Source organism: Diabrotica virgifera, chromosome 2 (assembly GCF_917563875.1).
Source record: "Diabrotica virgifera virgifera chromosome 2, PGI_DIABVI_V3a".
Lineage (NCBI taxonomy): Eukaryota > Metazoa > Arthropoda > Insecta > Coleoptera > Chrysomelidae > Diabrotica > Diabrotica virgifera.
The window spans coordinates 56988415-57013212 of record NC_065444.1 but is presented as its reverse complement, the minus strand read 5'-3'; the positions used below and the strand labels follow the sequence as shown (position 1 = coordinate 57013212).

The 24798-nt window shown below is 33.7% G+C and overlaps 1 protein-coding gene across 1 annotated transcript in view; it reads left to right on the top strand.

Annotated features, from left to right (window-relative positions):
- The window catches only part of LOC114331493 (protein kinase C), a 150248-nt gene that overhangs the window by 82002 nt on the left and 43448 nt on the right, over window positions 1–24798 (top strand). Inside the window, exons 4-6 of the mRNA XM_028281082.2 lie at window positions 1352–1383; window positions 13812–13882; window positions 24007–24244. Of these exons, the coding sequence (XP_028136883.1) occupies window positions 1352–1383; window positions 13812–13882; window positions 24007–24244 (341 nt within the window). The remainder of the gene's footprint in view (window positions 1–1351; window positions 1384–13811; window positions 13883–24006; window positions 24245–24798) is intronic.

The following is a 24798-nucleotide window of genomic DNA, read 5'->3' as shown; positions in this document are numbered from 1 at the left end:
AATGGTACTCTTACTTTAAGTCGGTAAGATACACCGTTTTCTAGAAAAATCGATTTGAAAATTTTCCTTTTTTTGAATTTGAAAAATTTTTTCCCAAAAAAATCTATTTAGAATAACGAAAACTGGTATGTTTATTTATCTTCCAGATATCGATTTCATTAATTGCTAATTTCTAGTACCGACCATAGGCGTCCGTTTTGGGTAGGCCACCGGTTATTGTATCATAACTTTTTTGTCTTTAATTTTTAAGCAATAATTTTGACACAGAGTATTAAATTATGAGGTATTCGGTATTCTAGTACTAAAAGATATTATTGCTTTAAGTCGGTAAAATACAACGTCTTATTTCAAAAAATTTTTCAAATTCAAAAAACGAAAAATTTTCAAATCGATTTTTCTAGAAAACGATGCGTCTTAGCGACTTACATCAAAGTATCTTTACAAAAAGTATCTTCACAATTAGCCTCACAATTTAATAATCTAATATTAAATGCTTAAATGTTAAAGACAAAAAAGTTATGCGATAAAATAACCGTTGCCCTACCCAAAACGAACGCCTATGATCAGTACTACAAATTCGCAACTAATGGAATCGATTTACCTCTAGAAGATAAATAAATGTACCAGTTTTTCTACATAGAACCGTTTTGGAGGTATTTAAACAAACTAATTACAAGACGCCATCTTTAAAGAGCTCTAGCTCCCTTAGGAAGCATTTTCGGACTAGGTGAATTGAGTTAAATTGTCTTAAAATTATCTAAAGAATCTCCGGTCTCCGTTTGTCGGGGGAGTTTCTGGACACCCTGTATTTCTGGTTTTCTAAAGTTTTGACACACAATGTGAGTTATTGCAAAACATTGTATATTCCATGCTACGCTTTTATGCGCTTTCCAACATAGTTTAGGGAGTCAATATTTGGGCAATCACTATGATCTAGTCTATAAGGCATTTTGTGATAAAAATTGACATATAGCTGCCAACAAATTATTACAGAAAACCGTATCTTAATCCTACTACAAAGTCATTTGTATTTGAGTCGTATCGTTAAGTTTCGAGATGTAAACGTACTGAATAGCAGGTATAATAATTAAATGTACAATTGATTAACATTTATTACTTTCTACCTGTGCCGGAAACTTAACCGCACCACTCAAATACAAATGACTTATAATAAGCTAAAGATTAAGGTTTCCTACAATAATTTGATGGCAACTATACTCTGTGTGCGCTTTTACCAATTATGTTGTGTTAATTTTTTAAGGGTTTTTTAGCTTTAAGGTAGAATAAATAGTTTATAGATAATGCACACCCATGGTGATACTAATTGAGTTAACGGTGGTTTTATTTTCAGGGGTTTGGGCAAGCAAGGCTATCAATGTCAAGGTATGATTTATTGTAAAGCATGATCGATGTGTCAATGTACATTTTTTCAGCTGATGCTTTGCTTTCCTATTATTTTAGTGTTCATATTGTTTTAACATCAAAATATTTTTAACAAGTTAATCAAACATTTAACATTTTATATCCTTAGATAATATTTTTAGAATGTGGTTTTAATAATTCTTAAGTAGATTTTTTTAACTCATACCTGAGAGGAAGGATATGAGAAGAAGAAGTAGTAGATTTTTAATATACACTTGCGAGCAAAAAATCGACACAAAAGTAAAAGAAGTTACATTTTTTGACGAAATATTGTGAAAAGAAGTAAGTTTTATTGCAATGACACCAAAATTAAGTTAGTAACTAAAGAACATAACAAAGATAACTTAATATTATTGTATGTGAGAAAACATGCCAGAAAATGAAAGTAATTATGTAATGAATATAAAAGTAAAAAACATCAAAATTAATACTGAGTATTTCCTCCCTACGTTCCGTATTCCACTTTTCATGCAAGAAAAAAGTTAAGGACCTTATTGAGTTTCTGACTGATTCCTGAAGAATCGCTTCCACTCTTCATCTAATGCAGTGTTTAGCTCCGCCACTGTCACTGGTGATGGATTGTGGACCCGAACCCGCGTTTAAACTCATCCCATAGGTGCTCGATGGGATTTATAGCCTGACTCAATGGAGGCCAGTCCATTCTGGAGTCCAGACTCGTAACGACCCGCTGTTAAATCCCTTCCACGACCACCATCGGGCACGAACACAAGCCCCGTTTTTCCTTCTAAGGATATATCACCCCAGAACATACACGAATCACCTCCATATCTCACTGTTTTGACACTGCAGCACTGGGCAAATGGCTTTCCAGGCCTCCGATAGACGCGTCATCTTCTGTCTTTGCTTTACAAGCACATTCGACGCTCGTCAGGAAATAAAACTCTGCCCTGTTGGCCAAGGTCCCAATTGATGTGTTCTCGGGCAAACTGAAGTCAAGCTTGTTTCTGACGTGCGTTCAATTTGGGCCCTTTGTTAGCTTGTCTGGGAGTCAAAGAGGCAGCCTTAAGTCTTCCAACTATCGACTGAGTGACTGTGACACCTTGAACATTCCCCAAGGATTATCCTTGACGTAAATTATAGATTGTAAAATTCCCTCATCTTCCTTAGTCTCAGCATTCGTTATAGCTTGCAAATTGTAGAAGCCTCGGAGGTGTTACCAGAGAAGGTTCCCATTGTTTTCAGTCTGGTAGGATGTAGAGTAACATTTTTTGATGTTGTTTTATGTGCTATTAGATTGAAAACTTATGTCTTTTGCTAGCAGTTGCCGCTAGGGCATCTCGCTATTTCGTTCGTTGCAATCCGTGACTGCACGCCGGGGTTTGTCCTAGTTGGGTCAGAGAGAGCAGCATATGTGCCTCCTGATGAGAGACTAATAAGTTTCGAACCCGGTAGAGGTGCTTGCTGCACTCTCTGATTAAACTGGAATGATGATGCGGCTGTAGTTTCGTGTTGCAACGAAAATTAAAAATGGTTATTCATTTTTGATCCTCAAGGATTGTTGAAGTTCAACTCTTGTCGGATGCCGATTCCGTAAGGCTTTCAGGACAGTGAATCAGTCATCCCTGTCTGGCAGTACAGGTCGCCCATCCGAACATGATCGTCGACTACCGGTCTCCTGGTATCGACGGTAAGCCCTTGAGACTGCAAACTGCGTCATAAGGAGGCGACGAGCGACAGTCGTCTGACTATAGCGCTCTCATAATTATGCAATTACCCGGGCCGTCTTTACTGGTGGAGTATCAATTTATAAAATATTTACTTATTGCGCTTCAAAGTGTACACACACGTCAACGTTTGAAAAGCGACTGAGACGACCACCCACCGGCATATCCATAGAAGTCTAAATTAACATAAAAAGCAAGCGTAGAACATGCTCGTTGCAGTGTTTGCTGCAGTCCCTCTACCATACAGAAGTAGGCAAATTATACAACATGTTGCCAATTTGCATAAAACAATTTTTTTTAAGTTCTATAATAGACAATATTTTTTTGCATTATTTGTTTTAATTGAAAAAAGACAACATGAAATTACTAAGCATAAACTACAGTAATTCATCGAGTGAGTCGATTTTTTTGCTCGCACATGTAGTTTCGTAGTTGAGTAATAATTATATTGTTGGTCTAGGATCTAGGAGATCTTTGACCTCTACATTTACCTAAAGAAGTATATAATCGTGTAACTGGTAAATTTAAAAATCAATAAGCACCTATTGACTCAGATATGTATATTTAATACTAACGGTAGTCAGGAGCATGTCGTAAAGAAACAATCCCATTAAAATAGAGTCGGATAAAAAGGCAGTAGTATTATAGTCCAGAGAAATAAGGTTTTTGTCGGGACACTCGACCAGTCAGGTTGCAAATGGGTTTTTTTAGTACTATAGAGAGAGAGAAGAAACTAGCAGAGGTGGCTATTATCGGTATAAACGTATAAATTAACATTACATTACATAGTTTCCCAACTTTAGACGTATCGAAGGAATATGACAACTGTCAGTATGACAATAGAATTTTATAAAATACTTCCGTCACAGACGTCTAAAGGTGGGAAACTCTGCTGTAATGTAATGTTATACCTAAAGGCGGATCCACATCAATAAAAATTTATGTTGTACGTTGTAATTGACACAAATTTACTCGTGTGCGTTGAACTTTTTGTTGGTGTGGACTGTGCGCCGCATGGATTAACGCAAAAATATTTTCGTGACGAACAACGCACGCTATCCGTCGTGCTGTCGGTTTTTCAATCGACTTCAAAGAAATTTTCGCCGCACAGCAGTGTTAATGTGGACTTGATTATCCATTTGTCGCTAAGTGGATTGGGCGGTACAACACACAAAACAAATATTTCCGTCGTAAAAATACTTGACCAGATTTAAATTTGTGCCGCAAATATTTTTTCTGTATTTTAAAATACAACACACACACAAATTTTTATTGATTTGGATCCGCCTTAATACGTTATAAATACAAAAATGTCCGTCACAGTTCGGACGAGAATTTTAGTCATTAACAAATAAGAGTCAAAAATGGCAGTTTTTTCGTTTAAATGGCTATAGGTAAAAATAGGGTAATTAAATATCTTATTTAGAGTATTCATCTTTTAGTAGATGAGCCAAGGTTTAAAATGGCAGTTTTTGAATTTTGGTACGATCATTTGTTGCTTCGGAAATTGCAAAATAAGACTAAAATTTCGAGAATCAAAAATTTGCTATAACTTTTGCGAAAATGAACTTAAGACTTTTATATTGCATGAAAAGTAGAGTCAAACAGTCCATATAATACACAAAAAATTTCAAGACAATTCGTCAATTAGTTTAAATTTGTTCATCCCACAGAGCTTTTTTTTTAAGCACCGAATTAACCATTAGGCGGACTAGGCGGCCGAATAGGGCCCGCACACTTGATGGGGGCCCGCGTTCCGCTCAAATGCATTAATTAATATTGAATTACATATTTAAGCAGTAATTTAAAATAAAATGTAAAATGTTAAATAAATCAAATGGAGCTAATGGAGACAAAGAAAAAAGAGAATGGTTAATTTATGATATCCGATCAAACTCAGTTTTTTGTTTTGTCTTATATCAAATATGTCAGGGAAATATAACCAACTTCAAGCCAAAATTAAGCAGTTATCTCCAACGGCATTTGGCATTTTATATTCCATGTTCTAATTATTCCCTCAATTTGGTAATCAATTTTGCAAGCCAATTTTGCTTAGAAGCTGTTAATTATTTTCGTATGGTTCAAAAAATATTTTTTGTTTTCAATTTGTACCCACCGATGGGCCTTATAGTTCATTTACTCACGGTAAAATATTGCAAAACCTCCGGATTTTAAAGGAGAGCTTGGATTGACATGAAATTTGCCATACACATAGCTAACATGTCAAAGAAAAAAGTGATATTGTGCCGATGTGTGCGTTTGCTCTGAGGTTGAGTCCACCCCTTCTCGGGGGTGAAAGATAGACCGTCAAAATATGTCCGGAACTGGATAAACTGACTAATTCTAAGAAACTTTTGTTCAATAGAGTTTTTTCACTAAGTCAATACTTTTCGAATTATTTGCGAGTGAATATATTCATTTTTCAACAAAAAAAAACACGTTTGTAGACTTTTACGCAAATAACTCAAAAAGTAAGTATTTTATCGAAAAAAATATTGTTAGTAAAAATACAGCTTAAAATACAGCTGTTTCTGGATTTTTCTTCGTATTCGCCGGCTTACGAAATAACGAATTTATTCTATATATTTGCACCGTACTGTAGATATACTGAATTCGCTCAGTCGAGATTCATATTGACACATTCGAAATAGGAAACATACAACACAAAAATTCCTACCTCACACTATTAACTGCTCAAATCAACTTAATCTTTCATTAAAAAAAGAAGAATTATTGGAAATAGTGGGAGTGTATACTAAAATCATAAAATTTTGTGGAATTTATTTCTACAAAATATTTTTATTTTGTACAATAATTAATTTTCTCATTTGTTATCAGTACATTATAATGGTGTAAATAAAAAATCATTGATTGGCGTAAGGTTTATGTTATTTATGCCTGTTTACTATTAATAATATTGGCTACGAGCAGGTATGTTTGGTTGTGTAGTAATTTCCAGTCACGTCTAGCAACCTAACTTCCCAAAAAAAAATTACCAACGTCACTAGACATTGTGTCTCAGATTAGCGAATCGCCTTTATGTATTGAAAATATAATCGGCTCAATTCCATAACTAGAATAAAAATTTGATACATGCAAAAACAATTTTACTAATCCCAGAAACACTAATAATATGATAAAAATATTTTGATGTTTATTGTATTCCTTTTTAAATATTGTTTTGACTTTTGTTTATTCCGAAAGACTTCAATGGTACATGGTTCTGCATGTGGGTTAATTTGACAGTAACCATCCATTATTACTCTAATTATTTTTTTAATTTGCAGCACCACTGGCATGGCTCTTCTTATAGCTTTTTAATTTTGTTGTAAGTTTATTTATTACTTACTCTTTTATTTTAACATTTAAGATCTTTTTCATACTATGTCGTTTCGAGTCTTAGTCTATTAATATAATAACATGGTAACATTTTGCGTTTATGTAACAGTGTTATATGATTACATGTGTTGAGGAATCACTGAAAACTATATTTGTTTAAACTGTGCAACAACATTAGATAGGGTTTCATAAAAAACAGTGTCATTAAGCTGGGATCCAACGGAACGTACCGTGGCACGCCAAGAGAAATGAAAATCTGTAACAATGTAAGATAAAAACTAAAACAAGAATTAACACAACGTGAAATCATTGTGCTAATAGGACCGAACCATTTATTTATGGCTTGCGTCGATCTGAGTGAAGTCTGTCATCATTTGTCGGTAAATGAACACGGTTCAAAGGAAGTCAGAAGCTGATACAAAGCCTTTCAACTCAGCTAGGGACTGGTACGGTCAGAGCCGTGGTAATTTTACTATGGAGTGGTCTAACGACATTGTTTTGCGGTTTTGATCATTGTATGAGTTAACCAACTTACTAAAATTTCTACTGCCAGCATTGGTGGTGTGCCCTCGATACTCGGGGGATAAGCTCCATCGGAATGGTCCGACCGAAATCAAAAAGTAACTCTTTTCTTTTCACTATTATATATTTTCTATTTGTCTTTGCCAACATAAACTGGTGAAGAGTGCCATTCCAAACTCTATCAGATCTCGGCTTTATTCTTCTTCTTAACGTGCCCTATCAAGTCCCCTTGACGTTGGCGATTAACATGGCGAAACTGTCTCTGTCTCGAGCTATTCTAAATAGTTGTTCTGCTTTCTTTTTTCCTGTCCACTCCCGGATCTTCTTCAACCAAGAGGCCTGCTTTCTACCAATTCCTCTGCGTCCTTTGATTTTACCCATCATAATAAGTTGAAGAATATTATACCGGTCTCTCCTACCTACGTGTCCAAAATATACCATCTTTCTATATTTGATGTTATCAAGCAGCTCGCGGGCAGCATTTGCTCTTTTAAGGACTGCCACATTTGTCAGCATAGCCGTCCATGATATTTTCAGTGTACGTCTGTGCAGCCACATTTCAAACGCCTCCAAACGATTAATGGTGGATATTTTTAATGTCCATGCTTCGACACCATACAAGAGGACTGACCAAATGTAACATTTAATCATGCGCTTTCGAAGTTGAAGTTGCAAGTTATCATTACAGAAGAATGACTTCATTTTTAAAAATGTCGTACGGGCTATCTCGATTCTACATTTTATCTCTTTTTCTGGATCTAGTTGTTCAGTAATATGGCAACCAAGATATTTAAAACTGGGTACTCTTTGAATTATATGACCATCAACATATAACTGTGAATCTTGATGGGCCAAACGGCTAAATACCATGTATTTTGTTTTTGAACAGTTTATGTTTAGGCCAAACTCTCTTCCCACTGTGCCAATGGCATTTAAAAGCTGTTGTAATCTATTCATATCATCACTTAAAATAACTGTATCGTCTGCATATCTGATTGTATGTATCAGAATTCCATTACTTTCACACCCCGTTCCAAAATATGGAGCGCTTCTTTAAATATTCTATCTGAATATAAATTGAATAACAGTGGGGACAGTATACAACCCTGTCTGACACCTCTTTGTATTTTGCATATTTCTGTTGATTTTCTTTTTATGCAAGCTGTCGCTGTTTGACGCCAGTATAATTTTTCTATGATTCGTACACCTTGACTATCAACTCCTTTATCCTTTAATATTTTAATTAATTTGTGATGTACTCGATCAAAGGCCTTCTCATAGTCAATAAATACAGCAAATACGTCTTTCCTTTGATCTTGGTATTTCTGCAATAATACATTTAGTGCAAATACATTTATTGTGCGTCCCGGGTTCCAGTCCATTTCTGAAGCCAAATTGTGTTTCATCCTGGTCTTCTTCACATTTATCTCTGATTCTACGATACATAGAAAGATTTTCAAAGTGTGGCTCATAAGGCTTTATACAGGTTTGAAATGTTACATGTCGAAAAGAAATGTTAACACGACCTTGTCTGCAGACGATTGACTTTTAAAAGTCTTTGGTGGCGGAGCATTTGCGTGTTTCTATTGTATTCTGGACAGGAATTTCTATTGTATTCTTGAGCAATATTGTAACAGTAAAAGGACGAAGTCTGTAAACATTTTTGAATAGTTTCTACATCAAAAATTTGATGTGAAGTTCAAAAAGAAATTAAAAAAAAAACGTACGATATTAAGCCTGGTAGATATTAAGACAACTTCGCAAATAGCTTCCACATACATTACTAAGCGGTTCTCAATCAACTGACCGCTCTGCGCCGTAATTTGAAATCTGCTAATGCGCACAGTATGTTCACGTCTACAGTGTGTTCCAACGAAAATTTGACCCCCTCCCTCAGAAACTCAGAAAACCAAGAGTTTCTTCACAATTAAAAAAACACATCGATTTGTATTGGAAGGGGGACAAATTTTCAAGCAAAATTCATGCCCTCAAATGTAACCCCCTACTGCCCCGCATCAACCCCAGTTTTTTTAACAGCAAGTGTAATCGAGTTTCATATCATTAGAAAGGTATTTTTTTCTCTAAACGACCCACTATTCCTTTTTAATTTGCGGAATAACTTTAAAGATAATTTTTGATTTAACTAATTTATAATAAATGTGTTAACTCTAAAATTATCTTCAAACTTATTAGGTATGTAAATTAAAAAAAATAGAGTGTCGTATAGAAAAAAAAAATTACCTTTCAAATGATGTGCCACTCGATCACACTTGCTATTTAAAAAAAAGTGGGGGTTGATGCGAGGCAGTAAGGGGTTACCTTTAAGGGCATGAATTTTGCATGAAAATTCGTCCCTCTTCAAATATAAAGTGTTTTTTAAATTTTGAAGAAGCTCTTGGTTTCTGAGTTCCTGGGGGGGGGGGGGGAGGTCATAGGGAATTTTCGTTGGAACAGACTGTATTAGTATTCTGATTCACCTGTAATGCCAATATCGAAATAAAAGTTGACGGGAGTTCAAAAGAAATCGTATAATTAGTTACCCTATTTCTCGTACATCATAAGACATTATATTAACTAATAATTGAGGTCATTACTGAGGTAATAAAATGAGTCATTAACTAATAATTGAGCAAGATATAAGAACATTATCAAAGAAAATGATCAGAAACTAATAATGTCCGATTGTTTTAGTAATTGTATGTTGACCGAGAGGCAAGAATAATTATTGGTCAACATACAATTACTAAAACAATCGGACATTGATAGCTTCTGATCATTTTCTTTGATTATAAAAAGTAATCTTCTTATCAGTTAGGACACTCTGGCTCTCATGGCCTCAATTATTCTTATTCATATTATGTATTCTAAAAATACGCAAAATGTTACTATATACTTGTAATTTTCACTGTTATATTTATTATTTATAACTTAAATAGTTACCGAATTTTCTAGGAAAATTTGATAGATAAAGTAACCATATTTTATCTTGTGGTAGGTTTTCAGAACGTAGGTAAGAAATTATCACGTCCGTAATAGAGTGGTTGTAGTTTACGTATTTGGTAATATTATTACTAATGTTGTTCTGAAGCTATTTTCTTGTGGCATTTTTACAATTTTAACTATTTAGAATGGGAAATAAGCCACAATATTATTAAAAAATGATTTTTATTAACGTTTCGACGCCCAAATCGGGTGCCGTTGTCGATTTGGGCGTTGATTTCATGTAATCGAATGAACTATCTTTCAGTAAAGTCGTCCCAGGAACGCAACTCATAAATATTGGCAATATCATTTTAAAGTCTTCTACTTTAAAATGTATCATATGTATCTGAATTGCCGATATAAATGAGTCAAATTAAATAAATTATTAGAAGAATTTTTTTACTAAGCAACAACATTTTTGTTTATATTAATAGTATTTTGTATTTTGACAACGGCACCCGATTTGGGCGTCGAAACGTTAATAAAAATCATTTTTTAATAATATTGTGGCTTATTTCCCATTCTAAATAGTTAAAATTATTACTAATTTATTCGTTTACATATCTATTTGAAATTATGTTAATTAGTTAGACCACATATTTGGAAATTCATACCTACCGTTGTATTTTCGTTCCTTTTACTCTTTTTAAAGACCATAATAATTCTGGGGCACAGTAATTCAACAAATCTGGGGGCATTGGCTGTGCATATTAGGGTGGTTCGAAAAAAACTTTTTGTTTTATTTCAGATCGCTATAGTGCGCAAAAGTTGCCATTGGTATAGACTTGAAAAAAGCACTAATTATTATTTTTTTATTAATTTGTCTTCCGGTCCCGCAATGCCTTCGAAGTTAGCAAAAATTGTGAAAAACCTTAATTTTTCATATATTTTTTTAAACATGACAGATGGTTTTAATTGCGTTCCTATACCATGAATTAACTACTAAAAGTATGTAAAATCAATATAAATGCACTTATTATACATTTGTTTCATATCTTCCGGTCGCGCAACATAATACAAAATGAGTAAAATTAGTAGTTTTTGCTAAATTTTAAAATTTGACTGTTTAGTGCAATTTAATCATACGACTTTTAGAGATGCTATAGTTTAATTCATTTACAATAATATATTTAAAATCCAAGCAGATAAGATAAATTTTGATATTCAAATGGAATTCGGTCGCGCAACTTCGTCAAAAAGAGCAGACTACCGAGAAGCGAGGCGAAAGTGACGAATGCCAGAGAAGCGCGCGCAGCCACAAATAAAGATACATGTGGGAATACCTCTACAATGGAGTATTTATCTTCTCCATTATAACGAACTGCCATTCCACCACCTTTTCCAACACTTAGATTACAACAGGCCCTACCTGATTGTGAAAGACTACCACTTATTGATTTTAATCCTATTGATTGTGAGATTCCAAAAGTTGACAAGCGTATTCTTAGCAAGCACCAATAATTGTACTTGCTTGAGATATCAGAAGTCATCAAGTCAGGACATTGTTCAGAAGACTTTGCAGTGGGTACGTGATCCTAGCCCAACGTCACATTCAAGATGACTTGCTACTGCTAACAGAGTTTTGCGTTTCTACATTAGTGTGTCCAACCCTTCTGAAAATCTGAGAGAGATTGTCACATTCATTCTCAAAAGTTATAATATGCCTTTGTGGTTTGTCACAAAAATAAACAACAAATTCACAGATGGGCCTAGACATGATTACAAAATCATTGAATCTTCAAGGTTCTTACCAAAAAAGCTTCTTCAAGTTGTTGATCACGTTTTACAACAGAATGCTTACTTTGTCCACCCGAAAATTTACTTTTGGCTATGGTAACTGATGAAAGAAACCATATCCGAGAGCTGGGCTTTAGGTGTAATGACTTCAAGCCTGTTATGAGTATAGATACTTTCCAATGCCATACACAGGCAGTTGAAAGATGGGTTAAGCTAGTGACCGAAGCTTCAAGTAAAGTGTGTGGCACAGTTCCAGCGACGGCTATATTAGAACCACATTATTGCACCGCTCAGCGATGCCAACTTTTACATTGAGCCAGGATCACGTACCACAAAGTTTTCTGAACAATGTCCTAACTTGACGACTTCTGATATCTCAAGCAAGTACAATCGGTCCTTGCTAAGAATCCGCTTTTCAATTTTTTGAAACTCACAATGGATAAGATTAAAATCGACAACAACTGGTAGTCTTTCACAATCAGGTAGGACCTTTCCAATCGGTCCGGATATCCTATTGTGCCTGTTGTATTTCCATCTAAGTGTTGGAAAAGGTGGCGGAATGGCAGTTCGTTGTAATGGAGAAGACAAATACTCCATTGTAGAGGTCTTCAAACATGTATCTCTATTTGTGGCTGTGCGCGCTTCACTGGCACTCGTCACTTTCGCGTCTCCTCTCGGTAGTTTGCTGTTTTTGACGAAGCTGCGCGACCGAACTCCACTTGAATTAAACTATAGCATTTTTAAAAGTCGTATGATTAAATTGTACTAAACAGTCAAACTTTGAAATTTTGCAAAAACTACTAAATTTACTCATTTTGTATTATGTTGCGCGACCGGAAGATATGAAACAAATGTATAATAAGTGCATATGTATAATAATGCAAATTTTACATACTTTTAGTAGTTAATTCATGGTATAGGAACGCAATTAAAACCATCTGGCCTGTTTAAAAAAAAATATGAAAAATTAAGGTTTTTCACAATTTTTGCTAACTTCGAAGGCATTGCGCGACCGGAAGACAAATTAATAAAAATATAATAATTAGTGCTTTTTTCAAGTCTATACCAATGGCAACTTTTGCGCACCATAGCAATCTGAAATATAAGAAAAAATTTTTTTTCGAACCACCCTAGTGTATATGTTATACCTTTGTTATACAGTAGCGGAGAGAGAAGAGTTTGATCATTTAAAAGGCGTTGAAGATCTGCCACTAGATCCAGATATTCACTTTCGCTGTGTCATCGACATACCTAATGTTGTTAATGAATACGCCGTTTACTTCAATACCATTAGTAGAGTCTGCCACTACTTCTTCGTATAAGTTAACCCTTCCATTGCTGACGAAATATGCCTAATGCGACCTGGTTGCTAACTCGATTTTTCGCTGCATTTACATTGTAGTGTTTTGGTCGATATTTCTTCATCCAAAATATGAATCGAAACTGACGCTATGAAAACACTTTTATCTACGTACTTAATAGAAATAAAACTTGTTTCAGTCAAAATCAAACAAATACTAACATCTAAACGGATGTTGTGCATATCTGTATATGACGCCTGAAGCCGTCATGCGCACCTTATAGTAGTAATGGTATGACGTCTTCAGGCGTCATTAGCATGCAAAGGGAAACAATATTGGAGAAAGTATACAATCTGACCTTACAATCTCTTTTTTATTGATAAATCTTAGGTTTCGATGAAATTTTGAAGACTCTGTTGCTGTCTGGTTCTAATACATATTGGCGATAACTCTTGGTATTCCTTCATAGTACTTTATAGTTTTAACTTATAAATTGGGTCATGTATTTCTTGATACCGTGAACAAATATTTAGGTGATACTTCAATGTGCATCATTTACACCAAACTTAAAAATACATAATATCTGTAATTTTGATGGAAAAAATTTATGTTCTTAAATTGTAGAAGGAGAAAGATATAAATAAAAAATCTACTATTTTTTCTGTAATTAGTAATAATGGATTTATCTGACAGTGAAAGTTACATTTTACATTATTGTACATTTTGTATATATAGCTTATTTAAATTTCAAAGTGTAGGTATTTGGTGATGGTATTTTAATAGTTTGTGAATCTGGTATCCCATCTAACTGACTTTTTTCCAGTTTGCACATGCGTTGTTCACAAGCGATGTCATCATACAGTTGTTACAAAATGTCCTGGGATGCAGGATGAGGTAAGGGTAAGATCCTATTTTTTACTATGTATTTTTAGGATAATACAGGGTGTAACAAAAAGTCAGGTTACATATTCTGATACCAAAATAGTTCGATTGAACCTAACTTACTTTAGTACAAATGTGCACATAAAAAAAGTTACAGCCCTTTGAAGTTACAAAATGAAAATCGATTTTTCCAATATATCGAAAACTATTAGAAATTTTTTATTGAAAAGGACATGTGGCATTCTTATGGCAGGAACATCTTAAAAAAAATAAAAGTGAAATTTGTTTACCCAATAAAAATGTTATGGGGGTTTTGTTCACTTTTGGTCCCAAATATTTGTGTACGTTCCAATTGAATTAATATTGTGGTACCATTAGTTAAACGCAATGTTTTTAAAACTTTTTTGTCTCTTAGTACTTTTTCGACAAGTGAGTTTTTAAGAATGCTGCATGTTTACTTTCAATAAAAAATCTCTAATAGTTTTCTATACAGGGTGCGCCAAACCTCTGGTTTTCTTTGATTACGGCTAAACTATGGGGTATACAAAAAAATGTTTTTAACAAAACTAATGTATATAAAAACCGTCTATAATTTAAAATTATTTTCGATTATACAGGGTGAGTCACAACAACGGTATGAACCAAAGTTGTATTTTTTTAAATGGAACACCCTATATATTAAATCATTTTTGAATATAGTTTTTAAAAATATGAAAAATTTGTAAAAGGTCTTATAGGCCTAAAGTTAATAATTTTCGAAATACTTACATTTTTATTGAGAAAAATGGTAATATTTATAGGGCTGTGGATTATGTTTTCAAGGTAATAAAAATTTAAGTAGTAGGTCAAAGTTTTTATATTATAGTGTCATTTTTAAATAATTTAATATCTTTTACTTACAGCCATAAAATATACAGTGTGATCACTATTTGCAAATTCAAAATTTTCTCATTTTTTTTTAAATGGAACACCCTATATATTATTATTGCATTTTGTAGTAAATATTACAACCTTTCTTTTGGTATAAGGTTGTATGTACATAACATGTTTGGTTTTGTAAATATTTAAAAAAGAACTATAGATTTTACGTTTCGCGGATATTTTATATCCGCGATAATTTTGATTAATTTTTTTTGCAAAAAAAATTATAATCTGATTTTAGAAACATACACTAAAATATCAAAGATGAAAATAAAAACGTAATTAAAGATTAAAATAAAACGTATGCAAGTGCAACTTAATTGAATTTAATAACTTTAAAATTATGTTACAAACAATTTTTTTACATAGTAATAAGTATTTAATATGGATAAATTAATTATTAAATTAAACAACCAATTTAAAATCTACCCTAGAAATTTTTCTACCCTAGTAACTTTATTGTACCCAATTTTGTTAGTTAAATTGTATTTACGAGTAAGATCAGTTAATAACTTTTTAATTTACCTACATCTTGAGAACGTATAAAGTATGCTTTGAAACAAATGAACGTTATAGAAGAAAGTATATTACGAAGCAAATAGTATCTATGTACTCGTGTCACAAAATCTGGTAATAATTTCGAATGGTTTCGTCCAAAACAAATGCCATATATCAATTGTTCGGTTGAAAAATTAAAATTTAAAATATAAAAAATTGTTACAAAAATTTCAACTAGAAAAGTATTACCAGTTTTTGTGACACCAGTTAATACTATTTATATTAATAAATAATTTGCCTAATACATTTAATATTCATTTGTTTCAAAGCATACTTTATAATTATGTTCTTAAGATGTAAGTAAATTTAAAAGGTAAATTAAAAGTTTAACTGATCTTACTCGTAAATACAATATACCTAACAATTAATTTGGTGCAGGAAAGTTGCTCTGGTAGAAAAATTACTAGGGTAGATATCAAATTTAGTTGTTTATTTAATTTAATAACTAATTTATGCATTCATTAGTACGGTAAAATATTTTTTGTAAAATAATTTTAAATTATTAAATTCAATTGAATTGTACTAGTATACGATTTATTTTAATTTTTAATTACATTTTTATTTTCATATTTGATATTTTGATGTATGTTTCTAAAACGAGATTATAGTTATTTTTTTTTGCAAAAAATTTTTTTAATAAAAAATCCGCAAAAACGTAAAATCTATAGTTTTTTTTAATATCTACAAAACGAAACATGCTAGGTACATACAACCTTATACCAAAAGAAAGGTTGTAATATTTACTGCAAAAGTCAATACTAATATACAGGGTGTCCCATTAAAAAAAATGAGAAAATTTTGTATTTGCAAATAGTGATCACACTGTATATTTTATGGCTATATGTCAAATATGTTAATTTATTTAAAAATAACAGTATACTAAAAAAACTTTGACATGTCATTTAAATATTTATTACCTTGAAAGCATAATTCACAGCCCTTTGAATATTACCATTTTTCTCAATAAAAGTGTAAATATTTCGAAAATTGTTAACTTTAGGCCTATAAAACCTTATATAAATTCTTAATATTTTTAAAAAATATATTCAAAAATGATTTAATATATAGGGTGTTCCATTTAAAAAAACACAACTTTGGTTTGTAACGTCGTTCTGACACCCTGTATAATCGAAAATAATTTTAAATTATAGACGGCTTCGATATACATTAATTTTGTTAAAAACATTTTTTTGTATATCCCATAATTTAGCCGTAATCAAAGAAAACCAGAGGTTTGGCGCACCCTGTATATTATATTGGAAAAAATCGATTTTCATTTTGTAACTTCAAAGGGCTGAAGCTTTGTTATGTGCACATTTGTACTAAGGTAAGTTAGGTTCAATCGAACTACTTTTGGTCCCAGAATATGTGATTTAATTTTTGACCTGCCTTTTTGTTACACCCTGTATATTTGAGTAGTTTGTTAAAAATAGTAATATTGCATAGTTTAAGGATTAATTATCCTTAAATTTGTTAATATGCTTTTTTTATAAATAATAGTAGTATGTATCCGTCTGTTTTCTTAAACAACTTTATCTGTAAATATTTGTCTTATAGTTTAGGTTATTTCAAATTCAAAACAGATAAAAATTGTAGTAGTATTATCTTCTTATTATCTTCTTCTTCTGGTGCCGTACTCAATGCAGCGTCTAGACTTTCTTGCTGGTTGGATGCCTAAGGATACTTCTTCTGCTCTTCTTATTATTGTATTGTTAGCCCAATAAATGACCGTTTTGGAGTGTAATTTTCAGGGGCAACTCCGAATTGCATGAAAATTTGGATTTAGGTTCTACTTACACTCCACTTCAAAGTTGAATTTGTGCCGTTGATTGATTTTACATGGGAGGTGACAGTCACCCCTTCTCGGGGGGTGAAAAACGGGTGTAAGCCCGGAAATGGATAAATTGACAGATTATAAGCAACTTTCGTTCTATAAAGTTTTTTACGTAAGTTAATACTTTGAGTTATTCGCGATTGAAAATATTGATTTTTCGACAAAAAAAACTACGTTTTCAGACAGTTTTTCGCCAATAACTCAAAAAGTAAATATTTTATCGAAAAAAATATTCTTATCAAAAGCGTAGCTTATAAAAAAAAACGAAAAATGTGGTGTATCAGTAAAGTCTATAAATTGAGTAAAAGCAAAGTTGTAGCTCATGAAAAATACGTTCTTATTCGTCTAATTGCAAATCGAATAATTCAACGCGAAATGACCGAAAAATTAAACATTTTTCGGGAAAAGCTTATTTATATTTTTAAAGCATCTAAAAAAATCTTTATATTTGTTTTTTACAAAAATTTTTATCGTCAAAAATAAACGAGTTACACTAAAAAAAAAGTTGGCGCCTTTTTTTGGTAAAAAAAAAATCGTGAAAACCTCCTTCTATTTAGCACCCTAAATAAAATTAATCGTTACCGCTTTATCCTTTATTTTAACTGTATGTCTATTGTTTATACGATCTGTAAGTTTGATTGGTTTAAAGTGCTTATTATTGAAAAAATTTGGTTTTATAGTAAAAAAAAATTTCTAAAATTTTTTGAAAAATTCCCTTTTTTCAAAATAACTTAAAAAGTATTAGCGATAAGAAAAATCTTAAAGAGTAAAAAAATGTAGGTTTTGCTATTGTAAATATGCTAGTTTCATTTTGTTTTTCCGTGGGACAAAAATTGGTTAAGATATGGCTGTTGAAAATTTGCATACACTCATGGATAGTGACTCGTTCAAGCTTTTTCAACTCTAACCCTTTCAAAAATAAGCAATTTAAACCGGCGAGACTGACAGATCATATAAAAGATAGATAAGTAAGTAAATTGTTTGTAAAGAGGTAGAGATTAATTTCATTTGGGGAGCTAAACACGGGGAGATTTTCATGATTTTTTACCAAAAAAAAGAGGGCCAACTTTATTTTGAGCGTAACTCGCTTAATTTTAAAGCTAGAGACTTCTGTGAACAATTAAAATAAAACTTTTTATAAAGACTTTAAAAAGTTTAAATGGGTTTTTCCCGAAAAGTGCTTAATTTTTCGGTGATTTCGCCTTGAAATATTCGATTTGGAGTTAGACGAATAAGAACGTATTTTTCATGAGCTACAACTTTGTTTTTACTCGGTTGATAGACTTTACTGATACACCTTTTTTTCGGTTTTTTATAAGCTACACTTTTGCTAAGGATATTTTTTCGATCAGATATTTACTTTTTGAGTTATTTGTGAAAAACCGTCTGAAAACGTAGTTTTTTTGTCGAAAAATAAACATTTTCAATCGCAAATAACTCGAAAAGTATTGACTAACATAAAAAACTCTATAGAACAAAAAATGCTTAAAACCCGTCAATTTATCCATTTCCGGTCTTATCTTGAACTTATGTTTTTTTACCACCGAGAAGGGGTGGCTGTCACCCCTCCAAGTAAAAGCAATCAACGGCACAATTTCAACTTTGAAGTGGAGGGTAAGTAGAACCTAAATCCAAATTTTCATGCAATTCGGAGTTGCCCCTGAAAATTACACGGTCTCGCCGTATTTCCCGTTCATTTACTGGGCTATGTGCAATGTATGAATGTATGTACTGTGGAATGTATGAATTGCATTGTGCAATTATTTGGAAAAGTAAAAATATTACGGGAACTATCAATAAAAATAATTCCCTTTGATGAAATAATAGTTGAATTTGTTCAGTTGACTCATTCAAAATCAACACTACTTCATTTAGAATTTAGATATTCTGTTTATCTGGGTTTAAGTGATAATAATTATTGATGTAATGAAAATTACATTTTTAAAAAACATATGTTTGACTTTTACAATTCCACTCCGGAAATCGTTCTCAAAAGAGATTATTTTTAAATACTCTGGGAAGATGTACACCCAAAGTTATTATTGGGTTCTGTCTTCTTAAAATTGACATACTTGGCCTCAATCTTGTAGGCCACATGATGCGTATAGTTAAAAAAATATCTGAGAGTGATGTTTTTACCCTAGAATATCAAATTCTGACGAAGCTTGCGAAAAAGCGCAAGAGTTTAACATAGATATGTACCATATCTTTGTCGATTTTAAAGCGGCATATGACAGTGTCTTAAGACCAAGTCTTTACAACGCTATGAATGAGTTAGGAATTCCAAAAAAAACTCATATGTTTGATAAAAGTGACAATGGCGAAGATGCTATCAGCAGTAAAAATTCAAAACGACTCGTCAACCCCATTTGAAATACATAGGGGCTTAAGGCAAGGGGATGCGCTGGCGTGTCAGCTTTTTAATGTAGCCTTAGAAAAAGTTGTACGAGACTCTAATTTAGATAGCAGGGGAACAATATTTAATAGATCAGTCCAAATTCTAGCATATGCAGACGACCTGGACATTATAACAAGAAGCAGGGCGAGAACTGCGGAAATTCTAACCGATCTAGTAGCAGCAGCAGAACGAATGGGGTTACATATAAATCAAAAACCAAATTCATGGCGACTAACACAAACACAAGAGCTGGAAATGTTGACGCAGATCTAATCATCAATGACCAAAACTTCGAAGCGGTCAAAGAGTTCATATATCTAGGGACATCGGTTAACCCCAATAATAACAAGGTGTTGTCATGGCCTATCGAAGTACTTATCTAACAAACGTCTGTCTCAAAAAACTCGTATAAGGCTGTATAGAACATTGATAGTCCCCGTTCTCACATATGGATCAGAGGAATGGACGCTAACTAAAACAGATGAATCCGATCTATCGATTTTTGAAAGAAAGGTGCTACGCAAGATATTCGGAGCAGTCTGTGAGAACGGAATATGGAGGCGTAGATATAACTTTGAACTGCAGAATATCTACAAGCATACGTTCAGTGGAAAAGATATTATCACTGTAATTAAGCGAAACCGCCTGCTTGCAGGACATGTAGCCCGCACCCCTGAATCTAACATGATAAAAAAGATTCTAACAGCTCAACCCGTGGGAATGAGAAGACGGGGTAGACCAAAGTTGAGGTGGATGGACGGGGTAACACAAGATGCCGAGAAGATCGGAGTCGGCAACTGGAAAATGCAAACAAGGGACAGAACATAATGGCGTAGAAAGCTTGAGAAGGTCGAGGCCCTCTAAGGGCTGTAGCACCAAGATGATGATGATATCAAATTCTGACTGTTTATGTGTTATTTTGTGTTATATATGTGTGTAACCTGTATCGAAGTTGTGGTAAAGTTATGTAACATAGATTTGTGTATTGTGTTTAAGATTGTAGGCGATTTTCTCCGACTTACTATCTTTCCGCTCTTGATGGTGTATTCTTGTTGTTGAATTCTTCTTTTAATATTTAAGCCTGCTACATTCTTCTGCCGGATTTGCTACACATTTTTCTTCGTTGACTAGGATTAGAGCTGCTTCTTTGACATTGCTCTTTTTCATGTCTGTTTCTCAAGAACTCCACCAGACCAACTAACAACCAGTAGTAAGCAACCCAGTACACACAGCACCTACTCCAATAACCCACAAAAAGTTCACCCTAAAGAGACCAACTTGATATACAGGGTGTCCCGAAAAGATTGGTCATAAATTATACCACAGATTCTGGGGTCAAAAATAGTTTGATTGAACCTCACTTACTTATATACAATAGTGCACACAAAAAAAGTTATAGCCCTTTGAAGTTACAAAATGAAAATCGAGTTTTTTTCATATATCGAAAACTCTCAGAGATTTTTTATTGAAAATGGACATGAGGCATTTTTATGGCAGCAACATCCTAAAAAAGAATTAAAGTGAAATTTGTGCACCCCATAAAAATTTTATGGGGTTTTGTTCCTTTAAACCCCCCAAACTTTTGTGTACGTTCCAATTGAATTATTATTGTGGCACCATTAGTTAAACACAATGTTTCTAAAACTTTTTTGCCTCTTAGTACTTTTTTGATAAGTCAGTGTTTATCGAGATATTTTGAATATTTGTCGAATCCACCACATATTTGTATATGGTTAAGTACGGTTATAGAGACCTGTTAATAATCTGAAAATTTATTTATAATTTACATTTTTAGGTATATTTTGAAAAAGAAGCTACATCTCGATAAAAGGTGACTTATAAAAAAAGACTAAGAGGCAAAAGTCCTAAAAACACTGTGTTTAACTAATGGTACCACAATAATAGTTTAATTGGAACGTACACAAACATTTGGGGGGTTTAAAGGAACAAAACCCCCATAAAATTTTTACGTAAATATATTGAAAAAGAAGCCGCATCTCGATAAAAACTGGCTTATCAAAAAAATACTAGGAAGCAAAAAAGTTTTTTATAAACGTTGTGTTTAACTAATGGTACCACAATAATGAATGAATTGGAACGTACACAAAAGTTTGGGGGGGTTTAAAGGAACAAAATCCCCATAAATTTTTTATGGGGTGGAGAAATTTCACTATAATTTTGTTTTAAGATGTTCCTGCTATAAGAATGATACATGTCCATTTTCAATAAAAAATCTCTAATAGTTTTCGATATATTGAAAACAATCGATTTTCATTTTGTAACTTCAAAGGGTTGTAACTTTTTTATGAGCACATTTGTACTAAGGTAAGTTAGGTTCAATCGAACTATTTTTGACCCCAGAATGTGTGGTATAATTTATGACCAATCTTTTCGGGACACGCTGTATATATGCTTATAGGAGAATTTTAAAAATAAATTGGTTCGATAAAGTTGCGAAAAACGACATTTTAAAAAGAATGAACAACGAAAAGGAGATGCTAAATACAATTAAACGATGAAAACTACAGTATCTGGGTTATGTCATAATAGGTGATAGATGTGCGTTGCTACAGATTATTATGTAGGGAAAAATACTGGGCAGAGGAAGCACAGACCGGCGGCGTATATTCCGGTGAAACAATTTGAGACAATGGTAAAATTGTAACTCTGTTGAGCTGTTTAGAGCAGCAGTATAAAAGGTGAAGATAGCCGTAATGATAGCCAACCTTCTTAAAGAGACTGCACTGAAAGAAGAAAGGGACTCGGCGGAGTACTAACCAAAAAAATTGGAATATCTAGGCCACATAATGAGAGGAGAAAAGTACTCTCTGGTAAGACTCATCATCCAAGGAAAAATCTCGGGAAAGAGAAATGTGGGACGTAGGAGGATTTCCTGGTTGCGAAATTTAAGGGAGTGGTATGGGTGCAGTTCAATACAGTTGTTCAGAGCTGCAGCCAACAAAGTTAAGATTGCTGTGATGGTAGCCAACCTCCGATAGGAGACGGTACTGCAAGAAGAAAAAGAAGGAGTACTAACAGCACAAACAACTACAAAAAGGAACTTCTTCTTCTTAGCCTTCTATCGTCCACGTTTGGACATAGGCCTCTCCCAACTCCTTCCATTGGTCTCTATCCTGAGTAACATATTTCCAATTTGCTCCGGCTACTCTTTTAGTATCACCAACCCACCTCATCTGTGGTCTTCCTCTCGGTCGTTTACTTTGGTAAGGTCTCCAATGTTGTACTGTTGCATTCCAACGTTGGTCTTTTTGTCTAGCAGTGTGGCCTGCGAAGCTCCATTCAAGTTTGGCAACTTTTGTTGTTATGTCCTCGACTTTTGTTTTTGATCTTACCCAGTCGTTCCTCTTTTTATCTGACAGTCCTATACCTAACATTGCTCTTTCTGTTGTGGCTAGTTTATTCATATTTGCCTTGGTTAGGGTCCAGGTTTGAGATCCATATGTCATGATAGGAAGGATGCATTGGTTGAACACTTTGCTACTCAAGTATTGGGGTATTTTGCAGTTCTTAAGTATCCAACTAAGTTTTCCAAATCCTGCCCATGCTAGTCTTGCTCTCCTAGTAATTTCCGCACTTTGGTTCTCTTTGTGAAGTTTCAGGATTTGGCCTAGGTAGATATATTCCTGGACTTTTTCTATCTCACTGCCATTTATAGTTATACGTCTGGGGTCATCCGTGTTTGTCATTATTTTTGTTTTTCTCATGTTCATTTTCAGGCCGACGTATTGGGAGCTGCCTGCGAGTTCCTCCATCATAATTTGCAGTTCCTCGAATGAGCTCGCTATAATCACAATGTCGTCAGCGAATCTGAGGTGGTTTAGCTTCTTGCCATTAACTTTAATTAACGTTAATGCCATAGGTTGACCAATTTGTCGTTTTGAAGACGTCTTCTAGGGCTAGGTTGAAAAGCTTTGGCGATATTACGTCTCCTTGTCTCACGCCTCTCTTAATAGGGATGGGATTTGTATTTTCGTCTAGTTGTACTATCATAGTTGCATTTTCATATATATTATGTATTAGCTGTCTATATCTCGAATCTATTCTACAATTATTAATAGCTTGTTCTATGGCCCACATCTCTATACTTACTCTCAAACGCCTTTTCATACAATTCAGACAACGAATTTCTTGGTTTCCTTTGAATCGTATAGGCGGCTTCTTAAAAAAATTTTGTACAGATTTTGTACTCCTTTTCACAAATTTGACTCACCTTGAGTATACACATCAAAAGTAAAGTTTTATGTGTGTTTAAGAGTATTATAAATAGCAAATCCAACCTTCTCTGTTCAAAGTACTCTCCGTTCTTCTTTGCGTAAATCAATAATTATATATTCCAGTTTTTATTTTTTATTTGTATTTTTCTTAAATTCACCAATTTAATACAATTTTGTTTTTGTTTCGCAGTCGAGTAGTCAACACCAAAGCACCGGATTCAATGTAAATGTACCACATCGGTTTGTAGTGCACAGCTACAAACGTTTTACATTCTGTGATCATTGTGGATCACTCTTATATGGACTGATTAGACAAGGACTTCAGTGCGAAGCTTGTTCGTTAAACGTACACAAGCGGTGTCAGAAGAATGTGGCGAACAATTGCGGAATCAACACTAAACAGATGGCCGAGATTCTTACGCAAATTGGTAAGTACAGAAAAAAATACAATACGTTTAGGTTTCGATTGGATATAGGCAACTGAAGGAAGCGCTAAAATCGGCAACATTGCTTATATTACTATCCTTGTTTAATCGCCGAATGACGGCGAGGGACGGAGCGACGGAATTAAATTCAGCGAGAATCAGTAGTCTAAGAGCTGGGAGCGGATTTTGTGCGTGATAAGTAATATGGAAAAACTATACGGGGATATGTTGAATTAGCTGTGTACATGACTTTCACCAACGGCCGGAAACCAGAGTTGGGGCCGAGGGTAGTTATAAGGGGTCAAAGTCGCGGATTTTATTATTTTTTTTATGACGTTCATGATCGAGATAGTGCACCAAAATTTTACGTACCTAAGTAAAATCTCTAGGGGCTCAACGCTACGTGGCCGACAAAGGGGTGGGGGTAGGGGTGAATATAAAAAAATAAACCGGGTTTTTTGCGACGTTCGTGATTGAAATAGTGCACCAAAATTTGGGTATAAGTAGACCATGACATAAATAATTAAAATCCCCAGAGCCGGAAACCAGAGTGGGGA